Source organism: Perca fluviatilis, chromosome 3 (genome assembly GCF_010015445.1).
Source record: "Perca fluviatilis chromosome 3, GENO_Pfluv_1.0, whole genome shotgun sequence".
Lineage (NCBI taxonomy): Eukaryota > Metazoa > Chordata > Actinopteri > Perciformes > Percidae > Perca > Perca fluviatilis.
The window spans coordinates 21,474,934-21,494,955 of record NC_053114.1 but is presented as its reverse complement, the minus strand read 5'-3'; the positions used below and the strand labels follow the sequence as shown (position 1 = coordinate 21,494,955).

Sequence of the window (20,022 nt, the reverse complement as noted above, 5' to 3'; positions counted from 1 at the left end):
GAAAAAAAAAATCTCTGCCAGGTTTGTAGACACACAATCAGATATTCTCTTTGTCTTGTATGTCAGATGAGGATAAACTCAGAGAAATGGGTAATGAAAGAGTGGAGACATTTGAAAAGAACTGAATAAGTGGAGTGGATAGAGGGATGTTTTCATGGTTGGAAAGAATGTAGTTACTTGGATGTCGTGTGAGAGGGAACAAAAGTTACCTCCACAATAAATATATTGATATATGACATCCTTTACTTACCTTCATAGTTCCTGGATTTGATCTCCACCTCTGGCAAATGGGATCAGAAGAGTATTGAAACACCAATCATGCTGAAAGAGGGGTAAGGAGCCAACTTATTTTTAAACTGATATTAATGGAAAGAAACACCCCACATAAAAAAAGAGTCTATAAAAAGCTCTCTTGATACAACTGCTAAGAAGTCCTACATACGTGATATTAGATTAATGTAGATAATTTATGGAATGGTTATTTGAGATTTTGTAATCGTATGTACTGTGGCTGTTACCATAACTTCAGTCACCTTTTCACTGCCAGTTGAGCAGCTTCAATGTTGCTCTTTTTACCACCTCATTAAGGTTGTCTTGGCACTTGTTTCTAGCTTTTGACAGTTGAGTTGGGTTGACTATTAAAACTCAACTGTCCAGACTCAGGGAAATAACTCAAAGGAATAGTTCCACATTTTGGGAGAGAAGATTGATACCACTCACATGTCTGTACGGTAAATGTTAAGCTAAGGGGAGCAGCCAGTTAGCATAACTAGAAGCAGGAGGAAACAGCATATGCGGGATCTATTGTTTGCTTAATTCGTACAAAAGCCGAAGTGTAAAAACAGTTACTCTCCGTTTTACAAGGGACTATTTCTTGACTGGCCTGAAGCCGGTAACTTACTGGATTTTCCGCCAGTTGCCTGGCAACTGCTCAGGAGCAAGAATCTACATAACCATAAAGGGGCACATTTTCCCTTTTAAAGTTTAGTTCAGTTTCTGTATGAAATAAAAAAAAGAAGATATAACATGTTTTAGCAAGCTTTAGAGGAGCTGGCAGCTGAACTGTTGTGATCGTTGGACATAGCCACACTAGCTGTTTCTGGTTGTTATGCTAATATAAGCTAAGCCAACCAGCTGATGGCTGTAGCTTCATATCTATCACACACAGACACAGATACATAGTGGTATCAATCTCCTTATCCAACTCGGCCAGAAAGTGAATTTGTGTATTTCCCAAATTTTCAAACTAGTCCTTTATGTTGTCAATGAAGTGGAGCTGGATTTTACCCGTACCTTTTTATGTTTTTTACACGCCCTCATGGTGTGATTCATTTCCAAAGTGACCCCTTTACAGTTAAAGATAGACCTGTGGCTGTAAACTGAGCCCTCTCTAACAACACATGGGCTGTTGATTTGATGACATTTCTAATGAGGCTGTAAAGGGAAGGAGAGTTTCCAGTTGACGGTAGTTGTGCCAGCACCTCGCTCATCAACATCCCCACCCTCTTTTTTTTCTGCTACCGGGCATAGGAGTGTAAAACTCACTATAAAGAGGGTTGATGGGAAGGGGTCAAAAGGCACCAAGGGCAGGTAAGAGCTCTCTGTATAAAGGCTTTGCCCTTGTGACCCCCTGTGTATGCACTGTAACCCCCCCACCACCAAATCAAGCTGGCCATTTTCTCTCCCACCAACTTCATGCGCTACTGTAGATGCTGCTGCACCTTACTTTATATCTGTTACACTGTCTGGCACTGTGTGATGGATTTTACTCTTTCTGTAATTACATGGCAGTAGACCGGTGCGTACAGTGACTGTTATGGTATAAAGTAAGGTTTTAACCTTTACGGTTGTAAGCCCTCACTAGTGCTGATAGCCCTTCTCGATCCTCGCCATGCCAGACATGGTTAGTGTGACAGTGACAGCAGGGGTTAGTTACTGTACAAACATTCCTGGGATCTCATATCTGCCCGCATCCTGACCCTTTATCCCCTTTGTCCAGAGTGTGACTATATCACTACCATCCACATTAGAGTTTCCAGCACAGCTGCAGGTGTGAAACCAGCACGTTCTTGGCTCAGTAGTGTGAAAAGAGTACACGGCTTCCTGGTGGAGAATAGTAACTTTGGTGTTTATAACTCTGGTGCTTGATTTTACATGTATGTTTCGGGCCCTCAAACTCTAAAACAAAGAAATCCTTGTGTTTACTCTCCCTTAACGGACCATACCAGTGGTTGTGCATGTTTTAGCCCATTAACAACAAATAGTGAATACATCACATCCCTGTCAGACATTTTCCAAAGCATACCATCATTTGTTAGATTGATTTCAAGTTCCAGGCCCCCTACTAGTTTCATTTATTTAATTACATTGTGAGAATGGATTTACAGATATTGGAAACTCCATTTGAGATATGCATGTATTTATTGATCTGTCTTTTCTCGTAGGACTGCAATTAACAATTATTTTCATTATCAGAAAAATATTGGAACATCCAATGAGTCCATTGTGACATCTTCAAAAGTATTGTTTGGTACAACCAACTATCCAAAAACAAAAGAAATTTAGTTTATAATGATATAAAACACAGACAATCAGCAAATTGGAAAAGCAGGAAACAGACATTTCTTGGCATTTTTGCTTTAAAAATGATTATTAAATGATTAAAATAGTTGACGATTACATTTTTGTTGAGCAACTAAATGATTAATCAACTTGTATCAGCTCTAATTTCTTGCATGGATAAATAAAGCTCAGAGGGTCAGGGCATCCTTCAACACACCAACCTTTACAAAATACTCCCTGTCTACGACAGCATTACCACATGACATGCAAATATAACCTTGATGTAAAAATAAACACAACATGAATTGATCAGTGTGATGGATTATCTATCTCAAGTTTCAAGTCTCTGCATGTCGATTTTCATAATGTACTGAAACAAAATGGAAACCAGTGGAAGGAAATCAGTCTGAAATCTTGTGTTGTGATTTGGCAAAAACTCAATCGTGATTTATACACAATTTTAATGTGTAGGGATCCTTTGCTACTCAAAAACATCCACTACGATTGCCGAGTGGATAATTGAACTATTTAAGACGCGTGCACTATGTGAGCATAAACCCAAATGGCTCTCACAGTATGTAATGGACTAAAATATGCAAAAACACTGTAACCTTTGATCTTCTGACCCATCTTATTTTTGACTCATAGACTGTTAAATCTATAAGTGCTTTACTGATGTTTTTTTACATGCACAGCAGCCATGAATACAAGGAACTGCAAGCATGTGGAAGGATAAATGTAGACTAATGACTGCACAGGATTCCTTTAAGCAGAATGGAATGGCTTTTACCAATTGTTTTATGCAAAGTCATTCATTTATACTTAGGTACGGCACTATTTTAGCACTTAATTAAGAGATGCATTGTGCCAGATACATAAAAATACTGTGATATATTTAAATACTTCTGTGGAACATGAGCTCATCTGTCAAGGTTTTCAGTGGCATTTCTCTCACCCATTTCAGATTTATGATAAAGAGGGCACAAGGGAGAAACCGGTTTGGAATGAAGAACTTCAAGAAGAGATGGTTTCGCCTCACCAATCACGAGTTTACCTACCACAAAACAAAAGGTGCGGTCAAAGGTTCTAAGAATCTCCTTACAGTTTGCACTGTTGCCTCGTCGGTTTATGTCGTTGTGTGTGCTTGTGTAAGAATCGGCAGGAGGGCGAGAATCTGCTGAATATACGTTTAGTCTGAACACAATGTGCATTCAACACATATGGTGGAGCTTAAGTTACTGAGCAGGCAATACATTTGTGCTGCATCCTAACAAAACGGGCCAAAACATAGAGACAAGCTGTTTCTAAATCCCATACCACATAACAAGTTTTTCAAAAGTGACAAAATAAAGTATACTTGTATAGTCAGTATGCAGACTAAAAAACATTTTTTTATTTTGCTGTTGATGGGCACTGTTGTCCCACGATGCAATGCACAAAGAAATGGCAGACTAACTTTGCATTTTAATTAACTGAAGTTAGTAAATGTAATTATCATTTTACACATTCCTCCATCCTTAACTTTTTATGTAATTTCTCATGTCTGATATGTTTCCTTCTACGTCCAGGTGAGGGCGCTCTGTGCAGCATTCCCATAGAGAACATTCTGGCTGTAGAGAGGCTAGAGGAGGAGTCTTTTAAGATGAAAAATGTAAGGACCCCACACAGCCATGAAATCAGTGGAGCTTTGCACGTTTGGCCCAAATCACTCCTACAAGTATTTAGATTCTCCCCTCACTTGCTGTTCCTTCTTCCCTCCTCCAGATGTTCCAGGTTATTCAGCCGGAGCGAGCGCTCTACATCCAGGCCAACAACTGCGTCGAGGCGCGCGACTGGATCGACATCCTGACCAAAGTCAGCCAGTGCAACCGCAAACGCCTTAGCACTTACCATCCTTCAGCCTACCTCAACGGCCACTGGCTCTGCTGCAAGCTCTCAGCAGACGCAGCCCCCGGGTGTACGCCCTGCACTGGGTACGTAAAGTTGTCAGAAATCCATCCAGCATCAGGTTTCCTTTTTTTTTTCTCACTCTCTTATCCTCCTGTATGCATCTGTTTTCAGCAGTCTCCCAGCAAACATCCAGCTGGACGTAGATGGAGACAGAGAGACAGAGAGGATATATTCCCTGTTCAGCACATACATGACCAAACTGATCAAGATGCAAGGTCAGACGCTGACACAAGCGCTTTTAAGTGTTTGTGAGCGTGCACCTGTACGATTGCACATTTGCCATGTTTATTTTCACATTGTCCCTTTTGTTCTGACTCTCACTCTTCTGCCTGCTGTCTACCCCTGTAGAGGCCTGTGGCAGTAAGTCTGTGTACGACGGGCCTGAACAGGAGGAGTACTCCAGCTTTGTCATCGACGACCCCCAGGAGACCTACAAAACCCTGAAACTGATTGTTTCAGCTGTGCAGACCTTGGAGCATCAGCACACCAAGTACAAACGTGACAAGTTCAAGAAGACAAAGATAGGCAGCCAGTATGTGGTTTGTTATAAACTACAGTCATTTTATATAAAATGCAATGGAGGCTTAGACCTGTGGGGAAAATGTGCAGTGTAAAATCTAGTTATAATAATAATACAGAGCAACTTTCCCTACGGACCAGCAGGTGGTGCAGCCGTACAGTCCACAATTGCCTGTTATTAATTTAACATGTACAAAAGTATGTTGGAAATTGAATGTAGCCCTTTTAACATAATATTGGCATCATCATTTTTGCCTCTGGCTCTGCACAGCACCTGATGATCTTGCCAGAAAATTTTATTTATGTTCTATTTTGAGCCCCAAAAATCACTCTGTAACCTCCTGCCAACAACTAAACACCATCTTTCTCTTTGTTTCCTCAGGGAGCATCCGATTGGGGACAAGAGTTTTCAGTGCTACGTCCGCCAGCAGTCTGAGAGCTCCACCTACTCCATCTAGCCCTGTGTACAGTTTCTATGATGCCCAGAACCAGCCGGAATATTTCCTTTACTGCAAAGAAAATCCATCTTAACAATGCTCCATTTCTAGTATTCAGTTTTAAATCTTTTTTTTTTCTCCTTAAAACAAGATTTTAAAAAAAGTCATTATGGTGAGATCATTTGAGTTATTTCCAATGCAATGTATCCATTCTTCAAAGAGAATATTTCACTTTTTAAAGACTTTTCAGGAAGCTAAGTGAAGCTGTTTCAGAAATGAGTGTCACCTGACTGGCTTATTTGTTTCGCTTTAAGGAGAATAACTTTTAAGAGTCAATACCAGACTGAACGAGCTGTGTAGATGGACTTTTTCTTTGCAGTGTCTCAAGCTGCATCACTCCAAATTTGGAGAACAGACCTCAGATCAGAACAGTTGTGGAGGAAAGGAGGGATACAAATGAAGAGATAATCATACCATACATCTATGTAGGTCTCCTGTCTGTGATGTGTGATGAAAGAAACAAGCATACGTTTTCACTGGACAGTTTTGACAGTGACCAACACGCACTTTAATCGCCTCTGAATCTATGGATGAACAAGCCTCGCAGCACACTTTCAAAAAGCTTATTTTATCTGTTTGATTTGTATTTGGTTATTTTAATTGTTGAAATGTTCCGTTGTATTTCACTTCATAAGGTAGGAAGGACTGTCATTTTTCCCTTTTTGGTAGTGTTGTCCGTATGTTTTTTTGTTTTTGTTTTTTTTGTCCCCAACCTCCTCAGGAAGGCTGTGAAGGTCGAGGGCACACAAGAAGTGATTGTTGGGACCAAGCACAGCCGGGAGCAGCTTGATGTCATCAATGTTATCTATCAATTTTATCCCTCATTTCATTATTAATCCTTATCATCAATGTGCTAACACATGTATAGGTTAAAGTTTTCACGTTTCATTTGAAGCCCTGTTCTGTTGTGGTTGGATATCATGCTCCTGTGCAGCCAGTACCTGGGTTGAAGGAATAGCTTTTTTGGAGAGTTCTTACACGGAGTCAGACAAACCCATTGATGCCTTTTTTCTGTCTTCATGGGTTTCAAGTTGCAGCTCCTCTAAAGTAAGACAAAATACACTGGATGGCTATTAAGTTAAACTCCATCTTGATCTCCATCGATGAACAAAGGATATTATATAATGTCCAACTGCGGAACCAGTTTCTGTTGGTATCAAGGCCAGATTAACCCACGAGGGGCTCAGGGTAAAATTGTGCGTGTTGTGGGCCCCTGTTAACTCCCACAATCTTGAATTGCAAATTTGTGCATAATCACAAATATATTCAGTAAAACGCATTGTGAAACCACAATATAAACAGGAAATAATATTGTGCTAACAATATCCTCTCAGCGACCACTTTATTAAGTACACCGGTACAATCTATTGCAAATCCGCTCTGTCATAAATTCAGCCTTGACAAACTTTATAATGTTTCTTTTTTGGTGACATTGTCAGAAATGTGTCAATTGATTTTTTTTTTTTCTTACTGAGTTCAGAGTTAAAGGTTGTGTTGTTCTGGACTACATATTATTGAGAGGTGTTTCTATTTTCTTTTGGTCCGTATTTACATACAGTTCATGAGTTGGGCAAAATAAACACCTCTGAATATAATGCAGTTCAGAACAACCTCATCTCTAACTGTGAACTCAATAATAAACATATAACTAAATGACGCCTCTATGACAGTGTCAAAAAAACCTGAACATTATAGGCATCATTAAAGTAGACTTTATGTATTGGATTGCATTAGAATGTACATGGATACATAAATTGGCCATGGAGTGTATATAGTATGAAATGTGGATAAAGGATTAATAAACACATTTTGTAATTAAGAAAATTACAATTTTCCACATGCTGAACCTAGAGCCTTTGGGCTCCTGTAGGTCTGGGGCCCTGGGCAGTTGCCCATTTTGCCCAGTTGGTAGTCCAACCTTGGTTAGCATGCACACACATCCATATTGGAAACATTTCATTAATTCAGTTGCAGGTTCATATGAATGGAAAACCGTGTATTTTGCTGCTTTTAAGAGGTGCTGATATTTGTTCCTGACGTCCACTAATTGAGCCTCAGCTTGGCTAAGATCAGCATTTAACACACCCTCAAACTGCATGCAGACATATTAAAGGCATATGTATGTTTCACGCTGTGTAAGTAGAAAAAGTTGTTAAAGCCAAACTATCCCTTCAACTGTCAAACCAGAAACTACATGTTAGCACAGCTCATTAATGAGGATGGTTTTTAGTTTAACTAACATTTTACCAGTCTTGTCTGAACTTATGATTGTGAAATGATAGTTATTAGTGAGTTCGCTCTTTCTTACTTTGGAAAACTTGCGCGCCCTGTAGTTTTAAACCTATTTATATGCATTCCTCTGAGAAACTGCCTGCTGTGAATCTTACCGGTAAGCACCCCAGAATCTGTTAAAGGTACAGGATTTATTGTTATTGTTTTGTGTTGTTCTACGCTTCCTAAAGGCAACCAATCGCATTGGCTTTCATATTCATCAGCGCTCACTCTTGCCAAAACCAGTACATTTGAAGAATAGTTGTAGTCACAGCGACGGTAGCCTCCACAGTCACTTCTATGCGACTACGACTGCAAACCATGACGACAAATTTTGTATTTTCAAAATCTAAGTACCTGGTTATGTAGCCTCATGGGTGTTCCCGTGATCACAGGATCCCAAACAGTGCCAGTCATCACTTTTATAGAATTCTCTTTTTAAAAAGCAAACAAAAAAAAGTCATTGTTTTGTTATGTTTTTTTATATATCTCAAAACCTATACTGTTTTAAAAACAGACAAGCAATTATTCCGATGACATCTTTTTCTTTGTCGAATGTGTTGATTTATGAACTATAAGAAAGGTTCTCAACAGTTTGACTCTGTTTTCTATTGTCTTGTCATACAGAAATCTTGCTGTGTACCTGAATCGAATGGCTGTGGTGTGTGTGTTTTGTGCGTATGTGCGTGTTTGTGTGTGTGCATTTGTCAGTATGTGCATGAGTGACTGACATGATGAGTTGTATTGCCAATTGAATTACCCCAGTGTTACAAGTCAGGAAAGGCAGAGTCCCACACAAAATCACTGCCTGTAATTATACTAAAGACTATAGTAGGAGTGTGGAAACACTGTTACTGTACTCTGGCCTGATATGGTGTATCTCCTCTTTCCTCTTGTATAGAACCACTGTTCCATGTCAAGGAACCTTTGCCAATATATTGTCCCCACTCATTTTATGTATGTATCACAGTAATAACATTGCTGAAACATTAAGAGAGCAGCGCTGCTGTAACCTCTGAACTTTGGTGAGCGTTTGTTTCCACCAGTCACTAACTCTCCTCAGGTTTATGAAACTCAGCACTGCGTGTTTTTTTGCCAAGAGCGAGGAGACTCGGACTGAAGTATTAACCACCAAACCGCTCTGTCTCTCATCCCTAACTTGGTAATCATATTTGTTTTTTCAGCAAAACGTTCCCAGAAACATCGGCTGAGTTGGATAGTACAGTAACGGCAACTCCTCCACCCCGAAGTCCACAAAAGGGATTATGCAATTATGGTGTTTCAGCATGCAATAATAGTAACAACCCCTCAAAAAGCCCATCAAATTATCAACGCACATCTGCTGACCTTTTTGCAGTGAAATTCCTCCTTGGATAAACACATACTATAAGGGAGAACAGTGTATTTTACAAATATTTTAAAAGTATTAAAATAAGCCTGTTATATATGTACATAAAACAGTTGAATGAATGGTGAAAATGTGATGTGTTTTTTCCCCCTGAATAACTAAATGAAACCAATATTAATGCAAATGTGGTGTCTTTGTCGTTGTGTAAAACGGTGCAGTCTGCCTCCTAACCATACTGTACAGACACACATCAAAAGCTTCATTTTGTTTCAATTAGCAAAGATTTGTTTTGTAAAATTGTGTGTTTAGCTGTGGTGCAGAAACATAATATGTTTTCTTTGTGTCCATTGTTTGGGTCCAAGTTTTGCCTTTTATGAATCAATTATTCCAGAACTTTTTCACAGCATACATTTTGACATGACATACCAGGAAAAGCGCAGGTCTAATTAATAACATAAGTGAATATGCACATTCCTGGTAGGGCTTATTCGGACAAATGGAACAGAACTAATTATTGTTATTTCTTTCACCTGTGCTTTTACTTCCATGAAAAGTCCAAAATCTACAATCAATTTCAGACAAATGCCTTCTAAATGATGTCGAGCTATTTACCACTGTGGTCTATTGGCTTTTTCATAACTTCAAATGGATGTCATGTCGAATCAAATCCTTGTCCTAGTTTGTCTTGCATTTACTGCATGTATATATGCTTATGCCAGTCTGTGTAAATGCTGAAGAAAGACCACACTTATACTAGTCTTTCATTGGAACATCAGATGTGAAGAAATGTTAATAAGTTTGCACCATAGTGCATTCATTTTTAGAATATTAATTGCAGACTTTCACAACACATTATGGCACATGGGATTCAAATTGCAATGTCATTCAAGCAACCATAACATAAAGCCATGTTTTTGTGCCAAAACAATATTTTTGGTATTATTAACAAATCATGTGATTCACTGTACATAATAGTAGTGCTGAACCCACTGAGAATCAACATGTAGCCTGTACAGCAGCTTCTTTTGTCTTATTGTGGAGATACTGTATGGTTGCATTGTTCAGAAAAGTAAACTAGCATGCAGTGCAGAAATACTCTGTTACAAGTAAAAGTCTTATTGATATAAGCATATCATCATTTATTTGTTTATTATATTTTGTACTATTAATCTGAATATGGAAAGTAACTTATCGATGCATTAATGTGTAGCCTATATCGCCTTAATGTTGCAGCTGGTAAGGGTGGGCTTATTTCAATTACTTTATATACTGCTGGGTAGATTAACCTTCAATAATACATAATCATATCAGTTGAATTACATTTTGTATTAATAATCTGAATTCTGAAGTAGCTAGTTACTAAAGCAGTCGAAGAAATGTAGTGGAGTAAAAAGTAAAATATTTTCTTTAAAATGTAGGGGTGTTGAAGTATAAAGTAGCATAAAAGTAGGCCTACCTCAAAACTGTATTTCAAGCTGTGGTAGGCACTTTATTTTGAAAAAATATATATACATAATCATATTTCAGAATGTTGTAATTCAAGTGGTCTGAGAGAAAACTAGACTTCTGCACCTCCGCTTGTTTTCAGGTTTTCAGCATAGACTGTAGCAGCGCCGTTGTTTTCAGAAAATCTAGCCGTCGGACTTTGCCCAATCACACGTCATTTCAGAGAGAGAGCGCGTTCCTATTGGCTGTTCTGTATGTTCTGCGCATGGATTGACCGGGCGACGAAGAGGGGAGAGGGAGCACTGCGGGCAGAGGAGAGGTAGCTCGCTACCACTGCAGCTTTAGTAGGCCTGCAGAACTTGAGTAAACGGACTTAATTTTCTACCACTGCTAGTATATATAGCTAAAGTTGTCAAATAAATGTAGTGTAATTATGGCGGTTGGCTGTATGCCAGGCCTGTAGTTTGTTGTGTGACTTTAACGTTTCTGTCCTCATTACTTAGCTAGTGTTACGAGCTGGATGCTACTAAACACCTTGCATGACAAGATAATAAAAATGAACTAGAAAACATACAAAACTTACTCAGAGACCATTTTCTCTGGCTTATTTCAACCGGGAGCCACTCAACGCAGCAACATGCCTAAAGTGTGTGTGTGTGTGTGTGTGTGTGTGTGTGTGTGTGTGTGTGTGTTGTGTGTGTGTGTGTATGTGCGGGGGCAGTGTGTGTGGTGTGGTGTGCAGCGCTCCCTAGCTGCCTCCGCTCAGACCCCTCCTGGCAGCCTCCTACACTCCCCCCGTCTCTACGAAAACACTTTCGGGAAGAATAAAGTTTTTCTGTGCTCAGCAGCCAGTTTTAACTCTGAGCCAAACCGTGGCCTAGCAGGAAGAACGGCTTGACTATGTGGAGAAAGAAACAGGCACTAGGGGAATCCTTGGCTTGTCTCGTATTTCTCGTGACGCTCGTCGATGCTCATCGATGTAAGTATGCAAGTGTTTGGGTTTTTGCGGTTCGCATTTTGAACCCTACGTAGTAAAGTAATTCACGGAATAGCCGGTTACAGTTTATTTAGTGTCAGTGCCTCAGATTGAAAGCGGCTTTCAGCCTGGACGTGACAAGTTGGGAACGGTTTTAGGACTTTTATAACTTTTCAAGTCAAACAAATAAAGTGTAAGGGGTCGTGATTCCACACCGTGAAACAATGCTTGGACAACACGAGCTGCTTGTTAGGGGTTTCTGGGAAATAACGGTTTCGCAATGACCTTTTTTTTTTTTTTTTTTTCAAGCCAATTCACAGAAGAATCATTTGGTTTATACACACTTTGTCCGTGCATGCAGGCACCGGCCACATCAACCATCTGTCATGAAGACCTGAATTCCTGCTGGGATCAGTCATGTGTTATTATAATGTAGCTGCATATGCCTGGTTGTATTAATCACACATGTGAGAGTATCACTGCACAGTAAATAGGCTTCAGTTCTGGTTGTTGTGATAGCAAACGCTGATAATGAAAAGATAGCTTTACTATATTTTTAAGTGTGTGTGTGTGTGTGTGTGTGTGTGTGTGTGTGTGTGTGTGTGTGTGTGTGTGTGTGTGTTTGTGTTTGTGTGTGTGTGTGTGTGTTTACATGTCTTTGTATCTCAGTCCTGAACCATAACACAGCCTCCCAGTTCCTGAGCAGGCACAAGAGAGCCAACTCTCTGTTTGAGGAGAGCAAGAAGGGCAACCTGGAGAGGGAGTGCATCGAGGAGCTGTGCAACAAGGAGGAGGCCAGGGAGATCTTTGAGAACCATCCAGAGACTGTAAGATAAGAGCAGCAACCCCTGATCTTACTGGTTAGCTGTGTCCTGAGGGCAAAGTAGCCTGGTTCCAGAGTCCCCTGGAAGGGGATGAGAAAGAAGAACAAGTGAAATGTCAGAGATGGGTTAAACCGTGAAAAGTGAAAGAAAATGCAAGTGATAGATCAGACTATGGCTGCAGCTAACGATTCTTTTCATTATCGGTGAATTTGCTGATTATTTGTTTGAACTATAACATGTCAGAAAATAGCACCAAAAAAAAAAAAAGCCACTCACAGTTTGCCAAAACTCAAGTTGACATCTTCAGATGTCATATTTTGTCCGACCCATCGGACGCTAAAACTTTGAAACATTTAATTTCCTTTCAGTATCATTTAGAAAAATGAAAACATGCAATGCAGAGTTATCCTTTCTTTGTCTTTCTTTCCTTATTATTAAATGTGAATTTTACATCTCTTGGTCAATCTTTTGCCTGTTTTTTTCCAGGAATACTTCTACCCCAAATATGTTGGTAAGTTTGCAGAACGTATTGTGTTTGTTTGTCACGTTTTAATATCGGTTCTGTTTTCCCTGTAGTAGTCTGTTCTAAAACAAGAAAAACTCTTTGTTGCAGCTTGTCTGGGTTCACATCGTGTCGGCATCAGCAACCAGAACTCGGATGCTATCCCCTCAGACCTTCGCACCTGTGTGAGAGGTGAGGCGCTTTTTACTGTAGAAGGAAATAGGCTAACAAAGGTTATCCCCACCCGTGAAATGATTTTGTCAAGGCTTTAATTACCATCCTCTGTGTGTGTGGTGTGTGTCTGTGTGTGTGTCTGTGTCCACAACTGTTTGTTGCATGCAGAGATCAGTAACCAGTGCACACCACCTCCATGCTACAAGGAGGGTACAAAGAGCTGTGTGGATGGACAGGCCTCCTTCACCTGTGAGTGTAAACCCGGCTGGAAGGGGCCCCGCTGCGAGGACGGTGAGTTCTCATACATGATTTGGGATTTTAAATATTTCCGTTCAGCTTTTTAAATATGCTTCTATCTGTTTTTTTTGTCAGTATTTTGTACTTGATAAAATAGACTTGATGAATGTAACTTTTTGAAATGATTGAACTGGCTCGCTGATAAATGTTGTTGTGTGATGTGTTGACTGGGCAGACATCGATGAGTGTTCAGATCCTGAGTTTCCAGCGGGATGTAACCACAAATGTTACAACTTACCCGGTAGTTTCCACTGCATGTGTGAAGATGGCTACTTCATCACTGACAAAGTCAACTGCGTGGGTAAGACATTTATTTTAGTTGCAATTTGTGTAGCTAAACTGCAATACTGTTATCAATCATTTAAAGGACAGAAAAGTACAGTTTCATGAACTGAATGTGTGTGTGTGTGTGTGTGTGTGTGTGTGTGTGTGTGTGTGTGTGTGTGTGTGTGTGTGTGTGTGTGTGTGTGTGTGTGTGTGTGTGTGTGTGTGTGTGAGTGATTGTCCTGTATGGTTTATGTTACATATATGAAGACATCCAGCTGTTTTACTGTCATAAAAGAGGGACATATAGCGCTACTAAGCAGCTGAGCAAGCAAACATGTTTCGATGGGGTTTATTATTCCATAAATACCTCCTTTTTATTTAAACATATGGACGGTGGAACCCTCGCACTTCATAACAATAACTCTGTTGTCCAGCTGTTGTCCTCAAGGACTTGAACCATTTGTTATTTCTAAAGCTGACTGACCTGGGGTGACCTCTTATGTAACAGAATGTGAAAAGCTTAAACATCTGAAAAGATGTTCCATCCTTTTTGCTGTAAACAGACCATACTCACATATTTGAGCTGTTCGAACTTGCTTATAGTTTGTAGATGCTTGTTGTCGCATTTCGTTAATTTCTGTCTGTACTTTTTCCGTGTGGGCAGTTCAGTCAGTGTTTATCTTTGAGTGTGTTAAGGCTTGTTGAGTACAAAGTCTTCACAGACATGGACTGAGTCAGTTTGGTAAATTAGCTTTGTCCCTTTTTTTGATGGGCTGTCGAGATTTAGGAGACATTACATGAATGACTAGTTTTTATTGGCGCATTCAAGTTAGCTGCAATTCATAATTATTTTCAATTAATCTGTCAAATATTTTAAAATGAATTCATTCATTTCTTCATCAACAAAATGTCAGAAAACACAACACAAAAATGACACTCACATTTTCCCCAAGCCCCACGTGATATCTTCAAGTTGCTTATTTTGTTGGACAGTGTAAACGGAACTGCAGCAAATATTTGCAGATGAAAAATGGAAGAATAAGAGGTTGTAGTTATTGTCATTTCTGTAATATTTATTATTTTCACCCATGTACCAAAATTACACAACAACTCCATATAGTTTATTTGCACAGTTCATATTACAAATTCTCACAAGACCATTTTCCCATTGTCACTGCTTATTTTCCAGATAAAGATGAATGCCTGATGTACCCCAGTCTCTGTAAAGAACCGGCTAAATGTGTCAACACGCCGGGCATGTATGAGTGCCGATGTCCCCTGGGTTTCAAATATAACTTCACTTCCAAGACCTGCAACGGTGAGAATTCAATTTGTTCTTGCTGTCTTACTACAAAGAGTCATATAGTTGGACAGGTGACAAATCAAATCTGAGTCAATGAACCAGTTTCTTTGTATGTTTGAATCCCACTGATGGTACACATTTTGTAATCACACACTTTGAATAAAAAGCTACCATAGACATTGAACCAAAGACCACTGCCTGTACATTTTTCTCTTCCTGTCTTTTAGATATAGATGAGTGCGAGTTGAATGTTTGCGACGGGACTTGTATAAACACAGTGGGCAGCTATGCGTGTCACTGTGATGGTCGTCAGGGTCTCCATTTGGCGGAGGATGAGCGGTACTGTAAAAGAATCCCTGTTTGTGTGGAGCTGTACGACCACAGACACAATGAGATGCTTTACCTGGGGGAGCAGTTTGCAGGCCTTCCTGTCATCTATCTGCGCTTCCGTCTGCCGGAGAACACAAAGTGAGGGTCTATCACACACACACACACACACACACACACACACACACACACAAATGAAGTGTACTTATTTTCTTAAAGGATCGTAATAATACTGTAATCTGTCAATGCCTGGAAATGCATAGAAAAGTGATTGGGCTAAATCATTGGTATAATGCTTTTACATTTGCACATAATTACAGATTACTGTGTAAACTCATATTTCTGTCTTTCCCTTTCTGGCTGTTAGGTTTGCAGCAGAGTTTGATTTCCGTACATTTGACCCAGAGGGAGTTGTGCTGTACGCAGAGTCCTCGCAGGACTCGTGGTTCATGTTGGGGCTAAGAGGCGGACAGATCGAAATCCAGTTCAAAAACCAGCACACATCCAAGGTCACCAGCGGGGGTAAAGCCATCAATGATGGACAGTGGCATGTGGTAAGAAAGAGCTGTAGCCCAGTAGGTCCCTACACATACTCAACTCGTTCCGCTATGGTTAACATAGTGGTAGCATGAAGTGCTAATCGCTAAACTGAATTGATGGAAAGTGTGTGTTGTGTGTAACTGTAGGCTCTGGTGCTAAACCGGGTTGAGTCACAGTACAGTGAGAAAGAGTTATGATGATATGTGAAACATGCAGATCTCTGTGGATGAACTGGAGAGCAGCATCAGCGTGAAGATCAGCAAGGAAGCTGTGATGAGCATCAACAGCCCTGACAGTCTCTTTACTTCAGTTAACGGCAAACTGGAAACCAAGGTCTACATCGCTGGTCTGCCCAACCGCACTGACAACATCATCAAACCTGTAAGGAGGTCGTCTGAAAGCATGCCCCAAAATAAATTGTATAGAACTACTTACATGTCCCTGTTCTGCAGGTATTCCACGCAAAGTTGGAAGTGCGCCCTCGTTTAGTTGAAGTCTCCCGGCTAATCCTGCCTTGTACAGGCCAAAGTTGGAGAAACAGCTAGCTAGCTCATGTAATCCTTACCTAGCTACTGCGCATGTGCGACTGACAACAAAGATGTTACAGAGGTTGAGAGGTCTCACTCTGTAGGCTAAAACAGGGTGAAAAGAGGAGCTGGAGCAATGTGCAGTACATCAAAAGTATGGTGTTTTTTGAAAATTAAACCATGTAAACCTATTCTGATACAATCTCAAATTACAATTATGAACCTGAAAATGAGCATAATATGGCCACTTTAATAACATAGTAAAATGAATATATCAGAATTTACATTGGATCAGCTCCAAGCCAGTCTTGTAATGAGTGTGTGTGTCCATCGATCCATTAGATCAACCCCCGACTTGACGGCTGCATCCGGGGCTGGAACCTGATGAATCAGGGAGCATCTGGGGTAAAGGAGGTCATCCGTGAGAAGAGGAGCAAACAGTGCTTTGTGCACGTGGAACGAGGGTCTTTCTTCACTGGCGCAGGACTGGCAAAGTTCGACATTGACTACAGTGAGTAAGTTAAGTTATACTTTATTAATCCCCATGGGGAAGTTTGGCATCTGCATTCAATCCATCCTAAATATTTTTGGAGCATTGAGTGGCCACAGCACAGTGCCACAGGAACAAATGTAGTTTTGAGCACGGTGCCTTGGTTTAAGGGCAGCAACAGGAGTGTTATCAAGCATGTGTGTTTTTTGGAGGACTGGAAATGGAGCTCCACACAGAAAGACCCAAGCAGGTTGGTTTCGAACAAAGACCTGTCTTATGTAGTCATATAGACCAGCACAGCTGCTCAGTAGACATACCTGTATACTGTATAGTTGGTTCTACTGTAGCCGTTACACTTGTATGTTCCATATATTCACTATCATGACAGAACTTCTCAGGGTTTTAGGAACACAGACTTTCTGTGATTTTAAATATTCAAAGATTTTTGCAAGAGTTGAGTAAAACTAGGAACATGTGATCCGTAAAAACTAAATGTTCCTAAATGTCCAACCTGCCAAAAGAAATGTATTTGTGTTCTACTAATTGTCTGTGTGCAACTAGGTGATTCTGGGAGCTGGAATGTGGATATAAAGATGAACATACGTCCGTCTAGCAGCACAGGTGTACTCTTTGCTCTTGTCCAAAACAACATGGTCCCCCTGTCAGTCGCTGTGGTAACGCAGGGAGAAGATGCTGTGAGTTCATTCATACTTTTGTTGGAAATAAGCACACATGTATCTCTCTGCATGTCGGCACACATAAACATGTACAAGCACAGACACACATGGTTAAAATTTGCGATGTTATCGACCTCCATGCTCCAGAACCTGCAAGTGTTCTTGGACGGTGTCTCCGTGGCAACGCTGGACTCACTGATGTTGTGTTACCCTGACCGGATGACAGTGCAGCTGAATGTGACTCCCAAAGAAATCCAAATCTCAGCCAATACCTCCACTGTTACCTACATGAGGTCTGATGCCCTGTGGGACGCACTGAAGCACCTCAACAGCACCATGCAGAACCCCATCAGTACATACATTGGTGGGATACCAGGTTAGTTTAAGTAGTAGGTAAAAGTAAAAAAGTAACTAACTATGAGTATGATTTATTAGCTATATATAGTCTCCATTAAAGGGCTTATGTGGATTCCTGGCTACTATATCTTCAGTATGAATGCCAACCAGTCCTCATCTATTTATTTTTCACGCGAGACGCGAGCGTGTTGGAAGCGTTTCCAGGCGAAATAGAATAGGAAAATATGTTTATATGTCATTTAGACACAAATACATATTAATAAATGACATATTGATGTTTGAAAGTCTAGGTTTGGACATCAATGTAGATATAAATGTAATAGAAAATTTCAGAGAAGAGATTTTCAAATATTGCACCTGTCATACAGAACGAAATATTCTGTAACATATTTTGCAGTCAATACTGCCGACGTTGTCTTGCTTTAATCAAATCAGTAGGCTATATATAAATGGTAGGATAGGCTACGATAACAAGTGTGTGTTCTGAGTGACGGTCCAACATCAGATAGGCTATATAGGCTCTTTACAGCTACACAAAGTTGTTCAGACAGCCCACTTACCCATTTATCAGAGTTTGAATCTGTCGGCACTATGTCCCGAGATCAGCCCTCCCTGTACCTAGCAGTAGCGCCGCGTCAGACACGCTTCTGGTATGTGGGACACAGAAAAATCCACGCAGCTGAGACGCAACAGAAACGCCACGCTCGCGAGACGCGTGCAGTGTGTAACCGGCCTCACAATGCTAACATGCTGATGTTTAGCAGGTATAATTTTTTACCATTGTCACATCTTAGTTAAGGGTGTTAGCATTTGCTAATTAGCACTACGCACAAAGGGACAGCTGAGGATGACGGAATTGTCAGTTTTGCAGGATTCTGGTCATGCACCAAAACATTGGACAATTTACATTTTTGACCAGATGATGGCGCTAAAGTGATTACAATTCATCCTGAGAGGGACATGTTGAGATATTTCACTTAAACCCAAATGCCAACCTCATGGTGGAGCTAGAGGAAAGCCCGAAGATCACCAAAATCATTAGGGACATTTCCTGGGAACCATCAATGTCTAAACTTTGTCATTTGTTACCTTTCCTTTCTCTGAACAAACTATTTTTTTTCTTCACATTTGTTGTTAAATAAATGACTAAATTAATGAATTCGGCAAAGTCAGTCTCTCCTGGGGTGTACTGGAATCTTGAATTTACACTCTTAGATTGTAATAGCTTTCTTAAGTCAAGAAGTTATGACTCATCTCCATCTACTGTAATGGTCCATGTTTTGACTAAAACTAAACTTTTTACTTTAATGCAGTTCTCACCTCTTTTTTTTTTTTTACCTGTTAATGTGTTATTTTATTTTAATTTTTTTAACTGTTTAGCATGTTATAACCTTGGTAGTAAAAAGGGCTATATTTACCACCATCTCTCGTTATTGTCATTCTCACTGATCCCATTCTCTCTCTCTCTCTTTCAGTTGATGTCCCTTTACCTGCCACCCCAGTGACGGCCTTTTACCACGGCTGCATGGACATCACTATCAACGGCCAGCAGCTGGACTTCGACATGGCTCTCAGCAAACATAACAGTATTAAGTCCCATTCCTGTCCTCCTGTGTCTGCCCCTGAGAGATACCCTGACGCACCGTTCCCGCACAGAAAGTGACCTTAATTAACATAGCATTAAAAAGCCCTCACATTAGGCAGCATCCCACAGCGGCCGCTTCTTGGGATATTTCGGAAAGAGAGATATATAAGAGGAGAGGTGATGGGAGGGAGGAAGGGGGCGGGAAAGAAGTGACAAGAAGAGGATACAGAGGTACACGGTTATGGATTTAAAAAAAAATTGTGGCAACTTTCGCTGATGGGTTAATTCTAAGCTTTGTCTTGGGCTTTTCATCCATACAGTATAATTGTTACAGTCCTTTTTTTTTTTTTTGTGAGCCACAATGAAAGCTTGCTTGCCAATGAGCTAGTTGGAAGCTGGATGACGTAGTTGTAGCAGTTTGTTGCAATGCATTAAATGCTTTCCAAGAAACGGAAAAGATTTTGAGTTTGAGTATGAAAAGAGCTGAGCTCTGTGGCACCCCATACCATGTGTTGAGCAAGATATGGTTATGTTTGTGTAGAAAAATAAACAAATGGTCACTGTTGACCAGGCTTTGAGACCA

At 40.3% G+C, this 20,022-nt stretch overlaps 2 protein-coding genes across 6 annotated transcripts in view; both read left to right on the top strand.

The window, feature by feature from the left end:
- Nucleotides 1-10,274, top strand: part of rasa3 (RAS p21 protein activator 3) — a 60,575-nt gene extending 50,301 nt beyond the window's left edge. For 2 of the 4 annotated variants that reach the window (XM_039794543.1, XM_039794540.1), the window contains exons 18-25: nt 259-332; nt 1,531-1,590; nt 3,527-3,633; nt 4,131-4,213; nt 4,327-4,535; nt 4,624-4,727; nt 4,861-5,044; nt 5,414-10,274. In XM_039794543.1, coding sequence (XP_039650477.1) covers nt 259-332; nt 1,531-1,590; nt 3,527-3,633; nt 4,131-4,213; nt 4,327-4,535; nt 4,624-4,727; nt 4,861-5,044; nt 5,414-5,489 — 897 coding nt within the window. In that variant the 3' untranslated portion in view covers nt 5,490-10,274. The remainder of the gene's footprint in view (nt 1-258; nt 333-1,530; nt 1,591-3,526; nt 3,634-4,130; nt 4,214-4,326; nt 4,536-4,623; nt 4,728-4,860; nt 5,045-5,413) is intronic. The other 2 variants (XM_039794541.1, XM_039794542.1) reach the window with 2 other exon arrangements.
- A 1,069-nt stretch (nt 10,275-11,343) lies between these two features.
- Nucleotides 11,344-20,022, top strand: pros1 (protein S). Of its 2 annotated transcripts, XM_039794741.1 has the most exons (14): nt 11,347-11,572; nt 12,239-12,396; nt 12,880-12,904; nt 13,007-13,087; nt 13,238-13,360; nt 13,542-13,667; nt 14,823-14,951; nt 15,164-15,404; nt 15,631-15,817; nt 16,020-16,184; nt 16,673-16,841; nt 17,382-17,515; nt 17,645-17,873; nt 19,330-20,022. In XM_039794741.1, exons 1-14 carry the CDS (start codon nt 11,494-11,496, stop codon nt 19,515-19,517), a joined length of 2,034 nt encoding a protein of 677 aa, XP_039650675.1. In that variant the 5' UTR covers nt 11,347-11,493; the 3' UTR covers nt 19,518-20,022. The 2 variants fall into 2 exon arrangements, with proteins under 2 accessions (XP_039650676.1, XP_039650675.1); XM_039794742.1 differs by lacking the exons at nt 17,645-17,873; nt 19,330-20,022 and having other exon boundaries at nt 11,344-11,572; nt 16,673-16,845.